This window comes from Schistocerca americana, chromosome 4 (genome assembly GCF_021461395.2).
Source record: "Schistocerca americana isolate TAMUIC-IGC-003095 chromosome 4, iqSchAmer2.1, whole genome shotgun sequence".
NCBI classification, from domain to species: domain Eukaryota; kingdom Metazoa; phylum Arthropoda; class Insecta; order Orthoptera; family Acrididae; genus Schistocerca; species Schistocerca americana.
Window position 1 is genome coordinate 70,666,735 of NC_060122.1, and position 22,632 is coordinate 70,689,366.

Below are 22,632 nucleotides of genomic sequence, written 5' to 3' on the forward strand. Positions count from 1 at the left end.
TCTGCCTCTATCAGGATTGTCAGTAATTCTGAGTTAGTTTAATCTACTACTGGCACCTTGTTTTGACTTTTGTTTGGCAGTATTCTTTCAGATTCTTCTCCCAGTACGATATCTTTTTTCTCATCTTCATATAATTTTCATCTTTTTCTAAGATATTGTCTTGAAGTTCATTTGCCGGAATAGAAATTGTATTCATTCCTTTTACCTTTCAGCTTTCCCTTCTGTGCTTAGTAGCGGTTTGCCATCTGAGCTCTTAATTTTCATGCAACTGCTACTCTTTCGTCCAAAGATCTCTTTAATGTCCCTATAAGCGACATTTTCCTCCTCATCATGCCTACTTCTACAGTCTTGCAGTTATCCTCGAGGTATTCCTCGTTAGTCATTTACCAATAACGAAAATCCACATCGGTAAAGCGCAACGTATAGTCGTAATTAACTTCTGGAGCCTCGAATTGCAGAGGGAACGGGTTTCTGAAGAACGCATAACGTACACGTGACGAACAGTGTGCAGTCGAGCGTTGTTATTTAACCAGGTGAAACCGTTCTCTGTTGTGTCAAAACGAGGAACAATTTTAACATGAAGCATAGTGTCTGTACAGATATTGAGTGTAGTGTAAACCACAGCAGCAGATGGGAAAGAGAGGAGGATAAATTGAAAGATGTGTTTTCCATGTATGTGACATAAGAGCTTGCAGTCCACACAGGACAAAAAATTCAAAATAATATTTTCTGTAAGAGCTGCATGAAGATAACCACAGAAAGATCTTTAAATTCTTGTTATAGGGACGTGGTAAACGATAATGTCGTCAGCGACAGTATCATAAGAAGGGGAAGTGAACGTAAGATTGACTGTTTAACTGACTTTTGAATTTCGGAAAGGACTTTTGCAAATGAGATCTACGAAACAACGACTGCCTTGACAAATACGGAAAGACCTGCCCTTGTTTCCAACGGTATTATTAAAATATATTAATATTCGATTGGTTTCCTTTCAGGTGTTTTCAGAGGCGAACGTCCTGTTCAGCGTGGGCGGCAAGCACTACGACGGGGAACCCATCACGTACACCTACATCGAGGACTGCATCTTCGAGAACTCGCGCAACATCTCCATCAAGCTTCACCACCGCGTCGGCCGCTTCGTCAAGCTGCGGCTGCATTTCGCCAACCGGTGGATCATGATCAGCGAGGTCACCTTCGATTCAGGTAGGTTCGTCAAAGTGTGTTTGCCACAAATTTTCCATTATCTACCGCTGGGCTGAGCCGTCTTGGTTTGTAAACACTTGTGGCGAGCTACAGTACTGCGGCACAGGGATTTTATTGTGTTCCAGGAGTGGAGACACGTACCTGTAGACAAACAAAAAAATTCGTTTTCTCTAAATGACAATTTAAACATTCTGACTACTTCTGGTATGCTCTCTCCGCAAGGAAAACCTCATAATGACATACAAACGTTACGGTGAGACAAGAGTTGTTAGTGGTGGTGCTGTTAAAGTTATTACCTGACTGAAATGAAAGTGGTGATGAACGTACTCTTATACAGCACTCACAGCATTAGCAAGAGAAATACCTTGTGTAAATGCAATGTCTCACCATTGTCTAATTTACAACATGGGGTCAGTACAAAATAAACTCGACCAGGTGTCTCAAGTTTACTTGACTTTGGAGGCTCATAATAGTTCAAAGTTTTCAGGGAAAGGAAAGATTTCATTAGAGATGTACGCAGCGATCCAGCTATTGTAAATCTTATTTAATTTGTTGATATACCCTTGACTTTAGCCCCCTTCTGCCTCAGTTGATTTTTCACTTCTGAATTTCATAAATTATATACTTGTATATTTGTTGCCATAAACGGAACATACTACCACTAGCAGAACTACGAAAATAATTAATAATTTAAACAACATAGCGTGGAACATACGCTGGGTGTAAAAAAAGGCATGCCCAAACTTTTAAGAAACATTACTCACAGGTAGAGAAATAAAACGTGTTCTATGGACATTGGTCTGCAAATTTTTATTTCCCTGTTAGAGCTAATTTTATACTACTCTTCATATTCACATTAATTGTGGGGAACACAGCTGGTTTCAATAATACTTACCAAACATAATGCAAAAAGTTGTGGTGAATAACTCAGACAATGTTGGGAGCAGAAAAAATTTTAGTGACAAAACAGAAGTCACGTAGGGAGTCCCACAGAGTTCAGGTTTGGGTACACTCGTATTCCTTATTGTGTACCGTCCGGAATCCTCACGAAATTGTGCAGTCACGCCATCGAAAAAGATTTTCTGCCAACGTTTGGGCCGAAGTTCTTGGTGACTGTTTGTTAGGACTTCATGTTCTTCCACCCAGGCTCAACAGAGAAACCTGCCATAATCCACCGTTTGGTAGAAGATGTACCTTTACGAGTGGGACAAGGCATGTACTTCAAGCACAATAGATCGCGTCCACATTTTAGTGTTACGGTTTCTAAGCATCTAAAAAACAAGATTGCTTAGTAAATGTGTAGGTACAGGTGGACGAATTCCTTGGACTCCGTGCTCTTCTGACCTAGACCCGCCAGAATTTAATTTGTGGGGAATTTGAAAGCTATTGTGTACGGAACGCCAGTACAAATTCAACAAAGTCTCTGTGCCCTTATTTCAGAAGGCTGTGAAACAATACACAGTCATATGTCAGAGCATCAGGGATTCAATGTGATGACGAGGTGATGCATGCATCCTTGCTAACGGACGGTATTTCGAACATTTCATTTTTGAACCATTTGTTTTCCTACTTTGCTGATGTGTTGTTTCCTAGTGCGTTTCCCATAATTAATTTGCTGCAGAACTGTAGGAATTGACCTCTAATGCGGTTCTGTACCCATGTTCATATTACACATTTTCTTCCTGAATGTCTGGCTGTACCTTTTTGTTAAAACCGGTATGTCACGCTAGGTGAAACACAAAAATAAATGAAATACATGACAGCCAATAAAATAACGCAGCATTTGTCATTTATAGTATTTTTGCGCAACAATACCCACTTTATATGATGTGGTACTAAACACTCTATCCACAAACAAATATCACATTTACAGCACATTTTTCTTGGAGTTACTCTGCTGTTTTCTGCGCCACCCTGAAGTTGCAGTGGTCCAAGATTAGCTCTTTCTCCCCTGATCTGCTACACCAGAATCTCCACCAGTTTCCGTATTAGTTTAAGGGGGCTCAATAAGTAGATGTGTTGCAACTTCTTCCCATGCCTCAAGAATAGCTAGTATTTAGTGCACAGTCACGCCCCTGAATAAGAAGGAATCATTATATTGAACGTTCTGCTAGTGTTACTAATTTGTAGCACATTTATAAACAGGATTAGAAACCATAATAGTGAATTGTGTTATGTAGGTAAACTATATCATAAATCTGTAAATAATAGATTTCAGCTATCAGTCGTCCTTTGGAATTTTTATTGGTAGATCTAGATTTGAGCTAGGAACTAGCCATTCTCAGTGCAATGAATGAACTGTGAACAAAGCCCGACCAAGAGGCATTACATGCATTGACAAAAATGATAGTGCATTGAGAATGGCTAGTTCCTAGCTGAAATCTAGATCTGCCAAAAAAATTCCAAAGGACAACTGATAGCTGAAATCTATTATTTACAAATCAAAAATAACGGTCGTTGCGTCCAACAGCCTCTGAATGGAGGGTAACCTGATATATCACAAATTTCAGCATCTTAACGTCATCATTAAGCAAACGTTGTAAACATTGCAAGATAAATTTCGACAGAAAAGTATAAAATATAACCTTATTCAGAAAAATCTTCAGTAGTTGAAGCACCAGACATTGACCTCTTCCTTCATACTGCTGGTACAAACCCGCCTAAATACTGCATCAACAATAGAACGTTCCTATCTAAGAGGCATACAACAATAGGCAATCAAATGCCTGCATCGTTGCCAACATGAGAACATAATGGCAGACTGTTACGTGACATATACACTACGTGATCGAAAGTACCCGGACACTTTGCTCAAATTCCGTGGCGCCCTCCATCGGTAATGCTGGAATTCAATGTGGCGTTGTCCCACCGTTAGCCTTGACGGCAGCTCCCACTCTCGCAGGCATGCGTTCAATCAGGTGCTGGAAGGTTTCTTAGGGAATGGCAGCCCATTCTTCACCGAGTGCTGCACCGAGGAGAGCAATCGATGCCGGTCGGTGAGGCCTGGCACGAAGTCGGTTCAAATGGTTCAAATGGCTCTGACCACTATGGGACTTAACAACTATGGTCATCTGTCCCCTAGAACTTAGAACTACTTAAACCTAACTAACCTAAGGACATCACACAACACCCAGTCATCACGAGGCACGAAGTCGGCTTTCCAAACCATCCCAAAGGTGCTCTATAGGATTCAGGTCAGGACTCTGTGTAAGTCAGTCCATTACAGGGATGTTATTGTCGTGAATCACTCCTCCAAAGGGCCGTGCATTATGAACAGGTGCTCGATCGTTTGAAAGATGCAATCGCCATCCCCGAGTTTCTCTTCAACAGTGGGAAGCAAGATGGTGCTTAAAACATTAATGTAGGCCTGTGCTGCGATGCGCTACGCAGAACAACAAAGGGGGCAAGCCCCCTCCATGAAAAACACGACCACATCATAACACCACCGCCTCCGAATTTTACAGTTGGCAGTACACACGCTCGCAGATGACGTTCATCGGCGTTCGCAACACCCACACCCTCCCATCGGATCGCCACATTGTGTACCGTGATTCTTCACTCCACACAACGTTTTTCCACTGTTCAATTGTCTAATGTTTACGCTCCTTACACCAAGTGAGGCGTCGTTTGGCATTTACCGGCGTGATCTGTGCTTATGAGCAGCCGCTTGACCATGAAGTTTTCTCACCTCCGGATAACTGTCATAGTACTTGCAGTGGATCCTGATGCGGTTTGAAATTCCTGTGTGATGGTCTGGATAGATGTCTGCCTATTGCACATTACGACCCTCTTCAACTGCCGGCGGTCTCTGTCAGTCAACAGACGAGGTCGGCCTGTACGCTTTTGTGCTGTACGTGTCCCTTCATGTTTCCATTTCACTATCACACCGGAAACAGTGAACCTAGGGATGTTTAGGAGTGTGGAAATCTCGCATACAGAAGGATGACACAAGTGACGCCTAATCACCTGACCGCGTTCGAAGTCCGTGAGTTCCGCAGAGCGCCCCATTCTGCTCTCTCACGTTGTCTAATGACTACTGAGGTCGCTGATATGGAGTACGTGGCAGTCGGTGGCACACACTCGCACACATACACCCACAAGCACACGTCATCCTGCATCGCCCTCCCTCCTTCCCACGTGTCCCTTCTTCTCCTCTCTCTCTCTCTCTCTCTCTCTCTCCCTAAAGTGCGCGTCATATATGTTGGCGGCCGAGTTTAGGTTTGTTCTGCGCATCTGACGTCACAAAACACAGTCAGCCAATGAACAGAGAACGACGTTGCCAGATCTCGACTCCAGAGCAGAGCACGTACGAGTGTCTTCAGTTTTAGAAACGTTCAGTCATATATAAAGTAATAGAACAAAAGTCTTCTTTTATAGAAAGTTTGGAAAAATCGTTCTTTATACCAATTGCTTCATATTGTATTAGTTAATTAAACCAAACAAGCAATAAGTCTTCTAATTCAGGCGATAGCAAGGAAAGGTGTTTGTATCAATTTCACAAACCGCTTTTTCGCAATAAAGAACAGCGGTAATTGTTTATTTCCTATTGTACTTCGACGAAGTGTGAGTAATTCATAATCATACCAACAGTGTTTGTCAGTATTTTGCGTGACATGTTACATACCTCGTGGTGTTACATTGTAGGAACGAGTTGCGGTAGCGTAACGGTTAAGGCGTTGGGTTAATAAGTGAAAGGTATGGAGCTCAAACTTTGTGCAGTGCTTATTATTTTCTTTACTTAAAACAATATCGAAGTGTCTTACTTCACGAATTTTATTCGTTTGAATGCAGTTTTTTGAAATTTCTAGTGCTTTGTCTCTTCATTAACCCTTTCGCTGCTGCAGACACGTGCTCCCCGCATTCCGCGCTGTGCGCGATTTTGTCATCACTGCACTGCTCGTCTGTGCAGACACGTGGTGTTCTCACTGCTTTGACACACTTATCATTCGATTTCACAAAAACTATTGGGTCCAAAAATTAGATTTTTACACATCTTCTTGACTGATACCTTCCCCCCATAAATGACATAATTTTATTTCGATGTTCAACCCAGTTATTGTGCAGCATTAAATATAGTAAACCATTGCATGAAATTTTGAAGAGTTTGCAGAGGTAAATGTCCATAGAGTATACTTTCCGTGTGGTCAATTTTAGTTACCACAATGTTGAGAATGAAATGTGTACAAGATACCTAAATTTCATATAAAATTTACTGTGTAACAATATTTCATTTGATTTAAGTACCAGGTAGGTGTCGTATGTAATATTGAGAAATATTCCATCTTTCGCGAGTGCAACAAAAGTGTGTCTGCACAGGCGAGCAGTGCAGTGACAAAATCGCGCACAGCGCGGAATGCGGGGAGCGCGTCTCTGTAGCAGCGAAAGGCTTAATGCGGCCTTGGTGGCATTACTTCATGAACTGCGCGCTCCCCCCTAAACGTAAGTTTGCGAACTATGCTATACTATGGTGCTGCTTCTCTTGGCGATGCGTCGTGTGCAACTGGCAACGGAGCAATCTCCCGCGTCTGGGCGGGCATGCGCGAGCCGCCAAGATAAAAGAATTGAACTTTAGCTGCAGCTTACGAAGACGATTCCGTATCACTAAAACCAAAAAAAAGATAGTATCTGTCTCTCCGTTCGGTGGTTGTAAGGACGTTGACCTTCTGTAAAAAGAGTCATTACGTGGATATTAAATCGAATGTAAATGAAGACCCTTACTAAAAAATTCTTAATTTCCTTAACAAGGCTCGTGCGAAAGGAAGTCATAAAGTTTTAGCAACAATTCGACAAAATAAAACTGCGACGATGAATTTTTGTGATGCTACCAGTCATTCTCTACATATTCAACCTTTAAATGTGGCACATTTTCCCAATGAAGAGTGACCTGATAGAGACATTGTTTGTAGAAATCCACATTTTGCCTGTTCAGAAAGTTTCCACCACGAAAGTCACGTCGTCCTCATTCTGGAGACACGTGTCGTCCACTGGTTCCCTTGTCTGAGCTAAGAAAAGAAGTCGAGGGGTGGTATGTCAGGTGAATACCTGGCAGGGCGTAAGGGAGAGGGGCCTAAATTAAATTTGACAGCCCATAGAAGCAACACATGTGCCCGTGTCCTGTACAGAATATGTTACGGCATTTTCGTATAACAAAAACACTCCCTTGGGGGCTTTGACTGCCTTCCGTAAGCTCCTCAAGTGATATCAGTGGAGTGCTCTTGTGACGGTTTGCTCCTTACAAAATACACTGGACACAACTTGCATGATTGTGGTTTCGTCTTCGGCGATGGCGAATATACACGTTTCAGATGCTTGCTCTGCCCCTTTGCCTTGGGGCCATGGTTATAGTCCCACCACTTGTGCCTGATTATTAGGCGTCTAAAGAAGTCATCTGAACTGACCTTAAACAGTTGTAACGTGTCCGCTGCAGCCTCGATCCGGTTGGCTTTCGAACTGGAGTGATCGATCACGAAACTAGACGGGGGCGACTTTTCTAGCGATGGAAATGTTGTGCAAGATGTGAAAGTAGGTCCGTGACTTACTTTCACCTTTTTCACTGTGGCTTCGGCTGTGATACGCTGGCACTCGAGCACATGGATCTCCACTTCCTTTATGGTTCCCGGCTTCCACACTTGGATACCCGCCAATCAGATTTCTTTGATGACAGTAGAAACTACTGCGCCACCTAACCACCATGTCATATGTTAGTACACCGTTGCTTCAACCGTGTCATTGACAATTCCAGCCACATTAGCACAACGCTGTCGACCCAGTGCCATTTGTGTCCACAGCCACTCATCCATATCGTCCGCTGAGGTGTTAGCATCTATACGGTCACTATCATGGCTTGCCCTACCATCTGCGACAAGATTAATAATTACATAACTGGTGGGTGTTCGAGAACATCATGATGCCTTGAGCCGCTGTTTTGTCCAAATTCACTGATGTGCAAAACTTAAGGACGAAAGTAACCTTTGCGCTGCTAATTAATATCGCTCGAAGAAACTTGGACCATACATATAACGAATTGGTACAGTATAGTACGAGAGGTAGCTGAATGAAATACGCAATTAGGCCAATAGAAATAACACTTTTATCCAAAGACAAGACTTATTCTGAAGTCATCGCAGTTGATGATCATCCAGTGGACATTACAAAAGGCGACACGGATCTTTAATAGGGTGTGTCATTACCGCGGACGGCAATGCACTCTCTGCTACATGTTCCTAAGCTGGCCACGAGGTTAGGAAGGACATTAATAATGTAGGGAACAGGGCATAAGGCTGCTGGAGTGGAATGCTGAGCCGCAATAAATTTGAGGACACAATAAAAAATGACAATTATTTGACAAGCGTAAGATGCAAACACTGATAGCTACACAATCACAGAATAATACCAACACAAGGAACAGGTGATATAGGTATAATACTAATTAAAACAAAATTTAAGAAGTTAGCACACAATTAAGCAAACAATTCTTGAAGGCGCCCAAGATCAACAGCCGTTCGGGCCCATAACTTTAATAAAAGCAGTATTACTGCTACATATGATTAACTTCACAATTAAAATTTTAAAAAACCTAAATATTGATGGAAGTTGAATGAACGAATTTTGACCCTGGCAAAATTATGGTCCCTTACGAATGTCAATACGGGAACACGGTTTATAGCAAGCAATAAGGTTTCAACTATTCAAATGTAAGTAGTCTTAACAGCAAAAGCGTCTAAGACAATTGAGCAACCTGATTAATAACAAAAGAACCTCCAACTTACAGAGCAAAGGGAAACAACAAGTATGAGGTCATCATTACGTAATACAGTAACCTGGAAAGAGTAAACACAAATTAGCACACTTGTTGCTTCAACATCGGCCGCGTGTCTGAATTTCGTGTGCGAGACCCGACCGGAAACAACAACGAGCACGGGCTGTACACTGACAGCAGCTTCTATAACACACACACAAAACCAACATTAATATGCAATTCGCATAAGCAGGTAGCCACAACGGTAAAATACAGGATTATCAGAAAACGAATGGAGATAAGATTCGGCTCAAAGTTTCATAAATTCGGTACTTCTTAATAAACTGCTGCTACAGTTGATATTAATTCTGCCGTCAAGGCAGCTTCAATCAAATTAGCATTCATAAAAGGTAATCCTCAGTGCCCCTCAGGACTTGGACCCTGTAAAGATCGAAAACCTGCACTAACTACTAAGAACACCGCTCTTTGACGCCACAAGGCTTTCAACATGTTACAACCGCTCACAGGTACCATGTGGCTCAGCAAAATCCATCTTAAGGCGATGAATTCATTTACAAATCGTGAAAGTAGCAATCCACTGAGATAAATTCGTCGAATATCGCCCACAATTGTTAGTAATCAAGAACCAGTAGCAAAATAAACCACTCGCGGTTAACAGTGATGCAAACTGAGCTCTTAAGCGATAAAGATGAACGTCCCTCGAACAAACAGAGTGGCCGCACAGAGCACTCATGGTTTGAATTCGATCCACCCGACAAATGGCTCACCATTTGAAAATTAATCCAGGGAGCTGCCTTAAACCTGCAAATTAGGCCGAACTCCGGCGGTGTCATGAAAGCGAAAAGGCCGAACGACTCTTGGACGGAGCCTGTAGCCACATTCTAGTTCGGCTCGCCAACAGCCGCAATGACGTCACCAGCGCAGCACAGCAGCACAGCACGCGTCACCTGAGCCCCTGCGATGCTCCGCGCAGAATCGGTCCGTACTCCTTCTTAGCTTGTGGAGCGCCGGGCCCCGCATATCAAGGGGACGCTCGCCGACCAGCGCGCCCCAGAGCATATCTTAGGTGATGGGACAGAGTTCTTGTGGAAGGATTTTCCATTCCTCCAGCCGTTGGATGGTCGTGGGTGACGTAGACGTACTGCATTACGTCTCTGCAACGCATCCCGCTCGTGATCGAATGGGGGAGAACGGGCAGGTTAATCAGTTCGCCGAATATTCTCTCGTTCAAGAGCTCAGCCACCTAAGGTAGACATATTGTCGTCCATAAAAATGAAGTCAAGGCCGAATTCGTTCCTGAAAAGACACATGTGGACAAGGAGTGAAGTGTTACAATAACGTCGACCGATGATTGTACCATCTTCAAAGATTTGGAGGTCAGTACACGCATGTAACACTATGCCTCCCCATACCATAAAACCTCGACCACCAAACCGATCACGTTCGACAGTGTTCGTGGGTGCATTACATGTTTCCACCTCTCGGCACATGCGGTTACGTCCAGTACGGTCTAAGATGGTAGTTTGGTAGTCGAGGTGGTCCGGTGTTACGAGGCGTAATATTACGTGGGCGTGCAGACCTGCAAATGTTTGGGCACAGTACACTCACAGTTCAACGATGTTGTGGCACGGTACTCCTTCCCAATTTGAGTGTTTTCAGGGCTTCCTTTGTCCCTGACTTCATTTTTATGGATGGTGATGTGCAATCAAATTGAAGTGTGCGGATGGAGAAGCCCTTGGAACGAGAGTATATTTGGCGAATGGACTCACCTGTCCTTTCCCGACGACTTACGTAGGACAGAGCACGTGTCAGATACATTGGGGAGACCTGTGCAGCAATTACACGCGCATCAATGACCGACATTGTCAACCACACTGGCGGCGGATCGAAACGCCCTACCACAAGAACACTACCTCCCCGTGTCCAAGATGGGTGTACTAGCAAAGTATAAATTACTTTCCGTAGCATTAGCTAAACCTAATGAGAACCACGTCCAGCCATATGTAATGTCCAGAGGACCATTATGAATTACGATGACTTCAGTATAATTATTATCTTTGAATAAAGTATCATTTCTGTTCGTCTAATTGCTTATTTCCTTCAGTTACCTTCTTCATTATATTGTAGCAGCTGTTTCTGTGTACTTGTATGGTCTAAGTTTCACCGAATTATGTTTTTGGCAGTGACATGCCATGCGAAAGTTACATTTATCCTTGAGTTTAACACAACAGTATATTTATACACTATTCCTTCATCCCGCTGCTGTAATTATTTTTTTTTCTCGCTCCTGGTAGGACGAATGTCTAGACATAAGCTGACCGCTGACCGCTATTCCATACATGTATCTCCCGTAGGAATCGCAAAGACAAGACTAATTACAGTGCACACAGAGGGGTTAAAGCAACATTTCTTCTCGCGCTCCATACGAGAATGGCACGGATCATCTGCCATGAGGTTGACAGTGGTTTGCAGAGTGTAGAGGTAGCTTCAGACGGAGGAATTATTCACGTTGCGCTTCGCCTGTAGCGTGTATTACTCGAAGAAACAGACTGGCTGACGCGCCCCCTTTACGGGAAATGGTCGCCGGCCCCTAAGAATTGTGATGGCGGTACCCTGCTTCAGTAGCAACGGTGGTCCATTCACCGTCCTGTTGCGAGGAGGTTTCTGTCGGCGGCAGATCTCTCCCCGCTACAGTTTGCCCGTGAACCAAAGAGCGAGCAGCGGTCGTGGCGAGGGAAGTAGGTTTCCCGTAAAGTTTCTTCTGTTAGTCGTAGCAGCTACCAATTTCTATCTTCTGTTTATTCTTAACACACATTATAGAAAATAGGGACCACTGATTGTGTCAGTATAAGTTTGTCGAACTGCCTTTAAGTGACGTAGTTGGAAGAAAGAGTGTGGGGACTCACCTGCTCGCACTTCACTTTGCGGAATGTAACAGCCATCAGCAAGTGACACGGCTGTTCCCCATGGCCGCTCGGAGTCCCTTGAATGCTGCCACTGGAGCACTAGGTCCACTTTTGTATGCTGCTGCATTTAGTTCACTGTGTACCTGGTTCAGCCAATACTAGAGTGATGCTCTACCAAAACTGCTGTTCGATTGTCTTGGTACATAAATAGTAGTAAATGGTAGGATTGCCGGTAGTATTGGTGGAATTAGTAAGGAAAGAAACTTAAAGGAAAATGTAAGAGAGAAAATGGGAGCTCGTGATTCCTCTTTCATTTTCTATTTGTTTGGCTTTTTTGTTTTTGATGTAATTGAAACCACGCATCATTCAGTGTTAGTCCATTGTGTATTTTATATACTTACAGAATATAAATTACATTTCAATAGTTATAAAAAGTAGTTGATCCCGTAGGTCCTGCGCTCTTATGTAACCAAAGCAATTACTTTTGAGGCAAGTACAGTATTATTTTACTTTTTTGTTGAACAAATTGCTTTATCTAGCGCTGTGTGATATCTCTGTATTGTTTTCTTCATTTTTACTACAACATCCCTCTGTTTCAGGCTACAAAACAAATTTGGAATAAAAACTGACGTAAACATTGCGAATTTCAATTTTACTGTAAATACTGTTGATTCTTAAGATGGGAGGATAACTATGTACATCAAAAATGTTCCACACGTTACCTAGACTTTTACATATCCTCACTAAGTTTCTACACGATTCACCGCTTCCGATTTTCAGAGGAAACTAGTCAGACAATGATCGTATGCGTAAAGAAAGCGATCGGTATTCGGTAACGACAATCGGTATGCAACACACACACACACACACACACACACACACACACACACACACACAGCGTTCAGATAACGCGGGTACTACATTAATTGACGATAACTACCAGGAGAACTACCGCAGTCTATGCTTATTTATGGTCGTCTGCGGTAGCCTACTGTAGTTTTACAGCTTTACTGACATCCTTATATGTAACTTCAGACTCCGACTCAGGCTGTATCTCTGATTGTGATACTGCTTGCCTTTATTGGCCCATTTTCCATCTCGAACTATTCCCTCCTCTCTCAGGAACTTAGTGCAGCTTCGGTATAGTACTCCTCTAGCAACGCTGCAGTCTTGGTTGTATCCATACCCAGTGCAATCATTTGTTGTAGAGCACCCCTGAATTATTTTCTAATGATTCTATGACTGGTTCTGTTTTGCAAATAAATTGTGGTTGCACGTCTACGTCAGGGAAGCAGACATCACAAACTGCGTTAAACAATGTGGAGCATTTCTTTCTGAGCTTTTAGTAATGTGACGTCTAGTTTATTGTGGAATTAGAACCAAAATGGAAACTGCTACTTTCGACATTATTACAGGAACGTCAGAGATGGAAGCCAACAAAGATCTGCCGGAGATTAAACTTCCTATCCTTAAATTTATACCAGGTGCGATGAGTGGTAACGCGACACATTTTTTCTCCGCCAATTTTAGCTGAAAAACTGCAGAATTTGCTGTGGAACATCGTGGAATATTCCCGCTTCAGCCCGTACAGTTTTATAAAGTCCCGACAGGTGGTGGCGCCGTGCGTAGTCTTCAAAATGGCGTTGTAACAGAGGTGCGTTTCAAGCAGAGAGCTGCATTAAGCTTCTTTTCGCGGAAATCCAGAGCATCGGAGATGTTCACAGGCTATTGCAGAATGCCTATGGAGGCCTGGCGGTGGACAAATGTCCGGTGATTAGCTAAGAAAACCACCTGTCATCACCGCAAAAAGGTCACGTAAAACTGTCCGAGACCCCGTGTGCCGGCTGAGCGTACATAGCTGTGACGCATGCAATGTTGGAACTTGCGGAAACTCTCGTTCGAGGTTGTACTGTCTGCCATCGGGTTCCCCTAAATGACATGCAGCACCGCATAACAGCCGCGCTATAGGGGAAACAAACCAACAGCCAAACAGGCGAAGACATCAGGTAAACATGCCGAAGAGTCCAGTCAATTAATAGGAACCTTTCCTTGCAGAGGTCGCCGCGACATATCCGGCCACGGATTCCTACGCCGGGTTTCTATTGGCTCCAGCTCACTATATAGGCCCGGCCAGTCGAAGGCAGACCAATCTTCGTCCGCTGGTAATGGCAACTGCTATAGCAGAGTCTCCGAGAAGATATCACCGAAGCAGCTGTACTGCACCGCCGATCGAAGTACCAGCCGACCGAGAGGAACCACATCTCCGGCTAGATCGACGGACGTCTACATCTATTGTACAGCCAGCTATTCTATTGTAGAAGAAGTTACGTTCAATAAACTGTTGGAGAATACAACAGAGGTGATCGACAGATCACAATCAAACCCCAACTCGCTGGGTTTCCTTGCTATATAACAGAAGATCATAAAGAGCAACGAAGCATTGTCTCTGCGGAATTGCTAGAGGGTTACTCTGCTGCTGGTGACAATTTTTTGTCGAACACCATCTCGGGCGATGAAACATGGGTTCATCACTTCGAACTGGGAACAAAACGACAAGACATAGAATGATGCCTCCGAAGAAAGAGTTCAGGGTCGCACCCTCAGCCGGTAAACTCGTGTCGACTTTCTTCTGGGACAAGTACGGGGATATTCCGTTTTATGTCGTCCAGAATGGTGCAACGATCAACTCTGAAGTATATTTAAGAGGTTGAAGAAACGACTTCAGCGTGCTGGTCGCCACAAAAATGCAAACGACCTTCTCCATGACAGCTCAAAGCCTGACACAAGACTGCACATACCAGAAGAGTTCACAAAACTTCACTGTACTGTTCCTCCTCATCCAGCATACAGCCCGGATCTTGCACCTCCCGACTTCCTTCTGTTCAGCCCACTGAAAAATTCCTTCGCAGGAAGCGGTACGTGGATGATGGGGAGTTTATTGATTCAGAAAGACATTAGCTCCGATGTCGACTAGTGGAGTGGTGCCATGCGGGCTTACAGGCCCGGCCAGTAAGGTGGCGTAAGGTCTTTACATTAAACGTAGATTGCATTGGAAAATAAGGATTTGTTGCCAAAGAAGGGGGGAATAATATGATGTATTGCAACCTTAATAAAAGCAAAGTTGTATCAGAAAAAAAATGTGTTACATTACTTATTGAACATCCCCTGTAGATTTCGTATAAATAATAAACGAATGAATATCTCCACAGTAATTCCATTAACAGAATTCCACTAAATTCGACGTTTTTTCCTTGACCAGGTCGAATTTTTATCAATGGATATTATTTTGCGAAATTATTAGGACAAACGGGAAAACACACGGTCTTTTCAATCTGTGTACACAGAACCGAATGTCGAATTATCGGTTTCACATGGCTTCGCATAATAATTGTCGAGCGAATTTGCCGATACGGAAATGCAAATATCGTAATAGAGCTGTGGGAACAAGGTATGTGGTGCGCACTTCGATAGTGCGTCACAGGAATGCAGAATCGGGTAGCGGTGGAACGCTGAATTCCGCTCTGGCTGAATTTCGAAATGCGGCTGCAACGCCAGTTATTTCACAGGTATTGTATTCCGTTAAACACCTGGCATGCCTCGATCCTAAACAATACAAATTTCCCGTTCGGCTGCGAGCTTGCTGCGCGCTCACTGTACATCGGTGCGAGAGTAGGGAAGTGCAGGAATTCGGTTATCGCTGGCAGCGATACGAGCCTCTCGCCAACTGCATCCAGTTCAGCAGTAACAAACTGCACACTTGCACTCGAGGCAGTCGGCTCTTCCGTGACTGGATACGGTTGGGTAGAGGTTGACCCAGCAGCCACTCTTAGGGGCATCAGCATTTGAAACAGAGCCCTGTATCAGTAAACGTTTAAAACAACGGTGCTTTATATGTCGGTCACACAAAGCAGTCCTGAAGAATGTCCAAACATTAGAGTATGTGATTCAGGATTACTGGGCTCTAGTTTGAGACATGATACTTTACATCATCAGCCTCTACAATATTTTTAAACTTTCTGGCGCATCAAAAGTGTGTTCGGGCCCGGCACTCAAACTTATGTCCAGCTTACGTTGCAAATTCATGTCCAGCACACATGGAAAATTTGTGAAGAAGTTTCAAATGATATTTTCATCTGGTTCAATTCAATATCGAATGTCCTCAGCAACTGTTTCTTCCCTAAATGTGAGCTAATGTACAGCAGTCAGACGCTAATAATCTGTATACAGCAGATCTAGATTTCAAACACTGTGTGGCTGTCACCACTGCTAGGACCATATAAGAATACATTACAATTAGAGAGACATTGCACGAATCAAAGCATAATAAAGTTGTATTAGATATGTACTAGAGTAGATAATAAAGTAACATACAAGGGAGATGCATGTCAAACCATCAGTCTGGTATGGGTGTACAAATAGCTCCTACTAGACTATCCATGTCAGTGTTTCAGTTCACACTAAGGCCGCTGTTAACAATTGCTACACAACAGACCTTTGTGTACGCCATGTTGGTGTGCAGAGACCACTATACATGAGTGGCTTAGATTCGTGCTTTTATTGAAATTCCTGTATTAGTATATGTTTTAACACTGATGAGAGCCACACAGTGCTTGAAATCTAGGTCTGCAATCAACAGATAATTGGCGACTAATTGCTGTACATTCTCTCAACTTTGTACTTTTATTTATGCTAAGAAGTTGCGGGTATAGAAGTAAAAATAAATGTAAATGTCGTGTGACTAGGGCCTCCTGTCGGGTAGACAGTTCGCCGGGTGCAAGTCTTTCGATTTGACGCCACTTCGGCGACTTGCGTGTCAATGGGGATGAAATGATGATGATTAGGACAACACAACACTCAGCTGGGAATCGAACCCGGGCCCTTAGGATTGACATTATGTCGCGCTGACCTCTCAGCTACCGGGGGCCGACGGGTGTAGAAGTACAAGCATCAAGAAAAGTCGTTCAGGAGTTATTGTAACTGTTCGTATATCAATTGGAAGGTCACATGTGACGTTATTTTTAAACATTCACACAGTTACCACGGCCGCTATGTGCAGATACAACGTCGCACCTGAATGGTTTGCAGCATTTCAGTTGAAAGTAAAGCGCCAGCAGGGACTCTTTAGAGACGTCTGTGGAACAGTAGAGCAAACATCCACCATGCCACGAAGGACAATTGCGACCAATGATCAGGTCGGCATATTCGCATTATGCGTAGATGGCTTGTCGAACACCTAAGTTGCCTGACGTGTGCACCAAGGTCAAAGCGATGTGGTGCGGGTATGAAATCGGTTCTAATCGACAGGTACTGTCGAGGATTTACATCACACCGGCCGTCCATGTTCGAAAGAGCAGATAATGATCGATATCTACGAATTTTTAGTCAAAGTAACCCTGAGTTCGGGGTTCGAAGAGGCTACAGGTCGCCATGCATCGCATCACACTGTTAGGGGTCGACTGCATGATACGAGGGTCCTGTCCTGACGACCAAGACGAGAGTGACGCTGTACACCACAACGCCGCGGCCTCCGTTAAAGACAGGCGCAAGAAATAATGCGGAATGGATGGCCAGGCTTGGCGTTGGACGTTGTTTACAGACGAAACTCTAATCTGTTTGTACCCTATAATCGCAGACAAGTTGTTTGCAGGCAGTCCTGTAATACTGACAAGGGAACCTCCCCATCGCACCCCCTCAGATTTAGTTATAAGTTGGCACAGTGGATAGGCCTTGAAAAAACTGAATATACACTCCTGGAAATGGAAAAAAAGAACACACTGACACCGGTGTGCCAGACCCACCATACTTGCTCCGGACACTGCGAGAGGGCTGTACAAGCAATGATCACACGCACGGCACAGCGGACACACCAGGAAACGCGGTGTTGGCCGTCGAATGGCGCTAGCTGCGCAGCATTTGTGCACCGCCGCCGTCAGTGTCAGCCAGTTTGCCGTGGCATACGGAGCTCCATCGCAGTCTTTAACACTGGTAGCATGCCGTGACAGCGTGGACGTGAACCGTATGTGCAGTTGACGGACTTTGAGCGAGGGCGTATAGTGGGCATGCGGGAGGCCTGGTGGACGTACCGCCGAATTGCTCAACACGTGGGGCGTGAGGGGCGTCAGGTCTCCACAGTACATCGATGTTGTCGCCAGTGGTCGGCGGAAGGTGCACGTGCCCGTCGACCTGGGACCAGACCGCAGCGACGCACGGATGCACGCCAAGACCGTAGGATCCTACGCAGTGCCGTAGGGGACCGCACCGCCACTTCCCAGCAAATTAGGGACACTGTTGCTCCTGGGGTATCGGCGAGGACCATTCGCAACCGTCTCCATGAAGCTGGGCTACGGTCCCGCACACCGTTAGGCCGTCTTCCGCTCACGCCCCAACATCGTGCAGCCCGCCTCCAGTGGTGTCGCGACAGGCGTGAATGGAGGGACGAATGGAGACGTGTCGTCTTCAGCGATGAGAGTCGCTTCTGCCTTGGTGCCAATGATGGTCGTATGCGTGTTTGGCGCCGTGCAGGTGAGCGCCACAATCAGGACTGCATACGACCGAGCCACACAGGGCCAACACCCGGCATCATGGTGTGGGGAGCGATCTCCTACACTGGCCGTACACCACTGGTGATCGTCGAGGGGACACTGAATAGTGCACGGTACATCCAAACCGTCATCGAACCCATCGTTCTACCATTCCTAGACGGGCAAGGGAACTTGCTGTTCCAACAGGACAATGCACGTCCGCATGTATCCCGTGCCACCCAACGTGCTCTAGAAGGTGTAAGTCAACTACCCTGGCCAGCAAGATCTCCGGATCTGTCCCCCATTGAGCATGTTTGGGACTGGATGAAGCGTCGTCTCACGCGGTCTGTACGTCCAGCACGAACGCTGGTCCAACTGAGGCGCCAGGTGGAAATGGCATGGCAAGCCGTTCCACAGGACTACATCCAGCATCTCTACGATCGTCTCCATGGGAGAATAGCAGCTTGCATTGCTGCGAAAGGTGGATATACACTGTACTAGTGCCGACATTGTGCATGCTCTGTTGCCTGTGTCTATGTGCCTGTGGTTCTGTCAGTGTGATCATGTGATGTATCTGACCCCAGGAATGTGTCAATAAAGTTTCCCCTTCCTGGGACAATGAATTCACGGTGTTCTTATTTCAATTTCCAGGAGTGTAGATCAATCGAGAAAACAGGAAGAAGTTGTGTGGAACTATGAAAAAATAAGGAAAATATACAAACTGAGTGGTCCATGTGCAAGATATGCAACATCAAGTGTGGTGTGATCTCAGGAGCACCCCGGTCCCGTGGTTAGCGTGAGCAGCTGCGGGACGAGAGGTCCTGGGTTCAAATCTTCCCTCGAGTGAAAAGTTTACTTTCTTTATTTTTGCAAAGTTATGATCTGTCCGTTCGTTCCTTGACGTCTCTGTACACTATAATAAGTTTAGTGTCAGTGTTTTGCGACCACACCGCAAAACCGTGCGATTAGTAGACGAAAGGACGTGCCTCTCCAATGGGAACCGAAAACATTTGATCGCAAGGTCATATATCAACCGATTCCTCGACAGGAAAACACGTCTGACATATTCTATACGACATGTGCGTCACATGACAGGAATATGTTGTCGACCCACCAAACTTGTACACTTGGCGAATGGGTAAATAGATTCTTCTACCGTGCCTGATTTAGGTTTTCTTGTGGATGTGATAATCACTCCCAAAAAAGTGATCGCATCGGACGGACAGATATAATTGCCTGAAAACAAAAAATTAAAATTCTCACTCGAGGAAAGACTTGAACCAAGGACCTCTCGCTCTGCAGCTGCTCACGCTAACCACGGGACCACGGCGTTACTGAGACCATAGTTTCCTTTCTGTTGCCTATCTTCCGCATGGACTACTCAGTTTGTATATTTTGCTTATTTTTTTCATAGTTCCACACAACTTCTTCCTGTTTTCTCGATTGATCTGTGTTCAGTTTTTCAAGGCCTATCCACTGTGCCAACTTATAACTACATCTGAGGGGGGTGCAGTGGGGAGGTTCCCTTGTGAGCACGTCCAACAGCGTGTCCCACATGTGAAACAAGGTGGTGGCGGACTGACATGGGGTCACTGTAACCCTCTACGGTAGAGGGACGAGATTCTGCAACCAGTAGTGGTACTGTTTCAGGGGCTCATCGTTTATTTTTATTTTATTTAATTTTTTTCTTTTGTGATGACGTTTCATCAGCACTCTCCAGAGTGCTTATTTCCCGGACGAGAACCAAACCGAACATGAGTGGGATCCAATGAAATGACCATCTTTCGGACGCCGACAAGGACTGTATACTGTACGCCACTTACGCAGAATCACCATTGAATAGTGGGACTAGTTACACCAAGAATAGCTTGATAATCTTTTCTATGGTATGCGACGACGGATTCAAGCCCGCATTCGAGTAGTGGGACGTAACACCACGTACTGATGTTGCTCACCGACGTGAAACAGACGATTTTGCCGTTGCACAAATGTTTTTTTTTTTATTTATTTTTTATCTCGTGATTCAGACACATTAAAATAAATATATACACATGCTTCAGTTAATTTTTGGTTCACTGTGCCATGAATGTCGAATTGCAGTGCTCATGCAAAAGTTTTGCCGATGTGTGTATATAACCTGTTAGTAACGATTGCTGAGTTGTGAGAATTCATTGTGAAAACCGATATTGTAGAATTAAAGTCAGATATCCAAGACCAATTTTCTTTCACGTTCTGTTAGAAATATTAAGTATTGTAGATGAGCGACGAAATGTTAAATACATGGAGAAATGCATGTTACACACCGTGCTGTTATACGATCGCACAGTGTGCACCATGCATTTCTCCTAGTATATCGATGGTGCTGACAGTTGCCAAAAAATTTTTTTGAAACGTAAAATGTTATGAACGTTCATTCGAATAATTCGCTGTGTTGTTTGTCAATGATTAAGGATTTTACATGTGACTTATTGAGAATGGTTTTCACTACCACCAATGACACTGCCAAACGCTATTCTAATTCCTGTATTAGACGACCAAAGTAATGTGCTTGGACTTGAAGGTTCTGAACCAAAACTGAAACGCTTCTTCGTTATTGAATGAGTCTTCCGAATATTGTCTGATAGTTTACCGGAAAAAAGAAGGAATATAGGCTAATCGGGCTCACGTCACAATAGCACTCCTGGATAGTTGTGTATCTCATGGTTGCTGCATGAGGTTGTGCGTTATTGTGTTGAAATAGAACTTTATCAATGATGCCGCAATGTGTGTCTGGTCTTGTTTTTATGCTTGGACTTAGTCTTTTAATTCTTCGGTCTTTCTTTTTCTTTCTCCTATAAATACTGAACACAGGATTCGTTATTAGCGTTAGGTAACTATGCCTTACTACCTTCGATGTTTGCACTGCAAGCTCAAATTGCATGGAAATCACACCATTAGAATGAATTAATACATAATTCCACAGAATAAATGGTTCATATGGATCTGAGCACTATGGGAGCACTATGGGACTCAACGTCTGAGGTCATTAGTCCCCTAGAATTTAGAACTAGTTAAACGTAACTAATCTTAGGACATCACACACATCCATGCCCGAGGCAGGATTCGAACCTGCGACCGTAGCGGTCTCGCGGTTCCAGACTACAGCGCCTAGAACCGCACCGCCACTTCTGCCGGCTCCATACAATAATTAACTTTCATGAAATGATTAACGGTTTTATAAAACAACTGGTACTAATGGTTCTAAGGCACATTCTGTGACATCGAGTGGTGTGTTTCTGCTATTCTTCTTTAAAAAAAAATTGTTTCTATACGAGTGGTACACGAGAGGTGAGAAATGCCAAAAGTGGACAGGGCCAAAGTTTTGATATTTTGTAGCAGTTGGTTTGACATCGCTCCTCGTGAGGCTAATTTATCCTAAAATCAGTTAATGGAAAAGTATGCGACGAAAACACCTCCTTCGGATTGTAACACATAAACCTATAGGTTTTTGATAAATAATCAGCATTGGCGGCCGAAGACTTCCGGTATAAGAAGTCAGCCTCATTCTGCCAACGGCCTTGTCAAAGAGTGCGGAGGAGCGGATAGAGGTACAGGGCACTCTCTTGTCCTAGGGGTGGGAAATTGCCCCTAAAAGGCGGAAGAATCAGCAATGATCAACGACATGAGGATGCAGAAGGCAATGGAAACCACTGCACTAAAGACACGTAACGTGTATCCACAGGACATGTGGCCTGTAATTGAAGAAGTGTCATGATGATCTCTTCATTGGCAAAAGATTCCGGAATAGTCCCCCATTCGGATCTCCGGGAGGGGACTGCCAAGGGGGAGGATACCATGAGAAAAAGATTGAATAATCAACGAAAGGATAACGTTCTACGAGTCGGGGCGTGGAATGTCAGAAGCTTGAACGTGGTAGGGAAACTAGAAAATCTGAAAAGGGAAATGCAAAGGCTCAATCTAGATATAGTAGGGGTCAGTGAAGTGAAGTGGAAGGAAGACAAGGATTTCTGGTCAGATGAGTATCAGGCAATATCAACAGCAGCAGAAAATGGTATAACAGGTGTAGGATTCGTTATGAATAGGAAGGTAGGGCAGAGGGTGTGTTACTGTGAACAGTTCAGTGACTGGGTTGTTCTAATCAGAATCGACAGCAGACCAACATCGACAACGATAGTTCGGGTATACATGCCGACGTCGCAAGCTGAAGATGAACAGATAGAGAAAGTGTATGAGGATATTGAAA

At 44.3% G+C, this 22,632-nt stretch overlaps 1 protein-coding gene across 1 annotated transcript in view; it reads left to right on the top strand.

Moving 5' to 3' along the window:
- LOC124612775 (discoidin domain-containing receptor tyrosine kinase B-like) overlaps window positions 1-22,632 on the top strand; it is a 260,476-nt gene that overhangs the window by 150,745 nt on the left and 87,099 nt on the right. Inside the window, exon 7 of the mRNA XM_047141170.1 lies at window positions 996-1,203. Coding sequence (XP_046997126.1) covers window positions 996-1,203 — 208 coding nt within the window. The remainder of the gene's footprint in view (window positions 1-995; window positions 1,204-22,632) is intronic.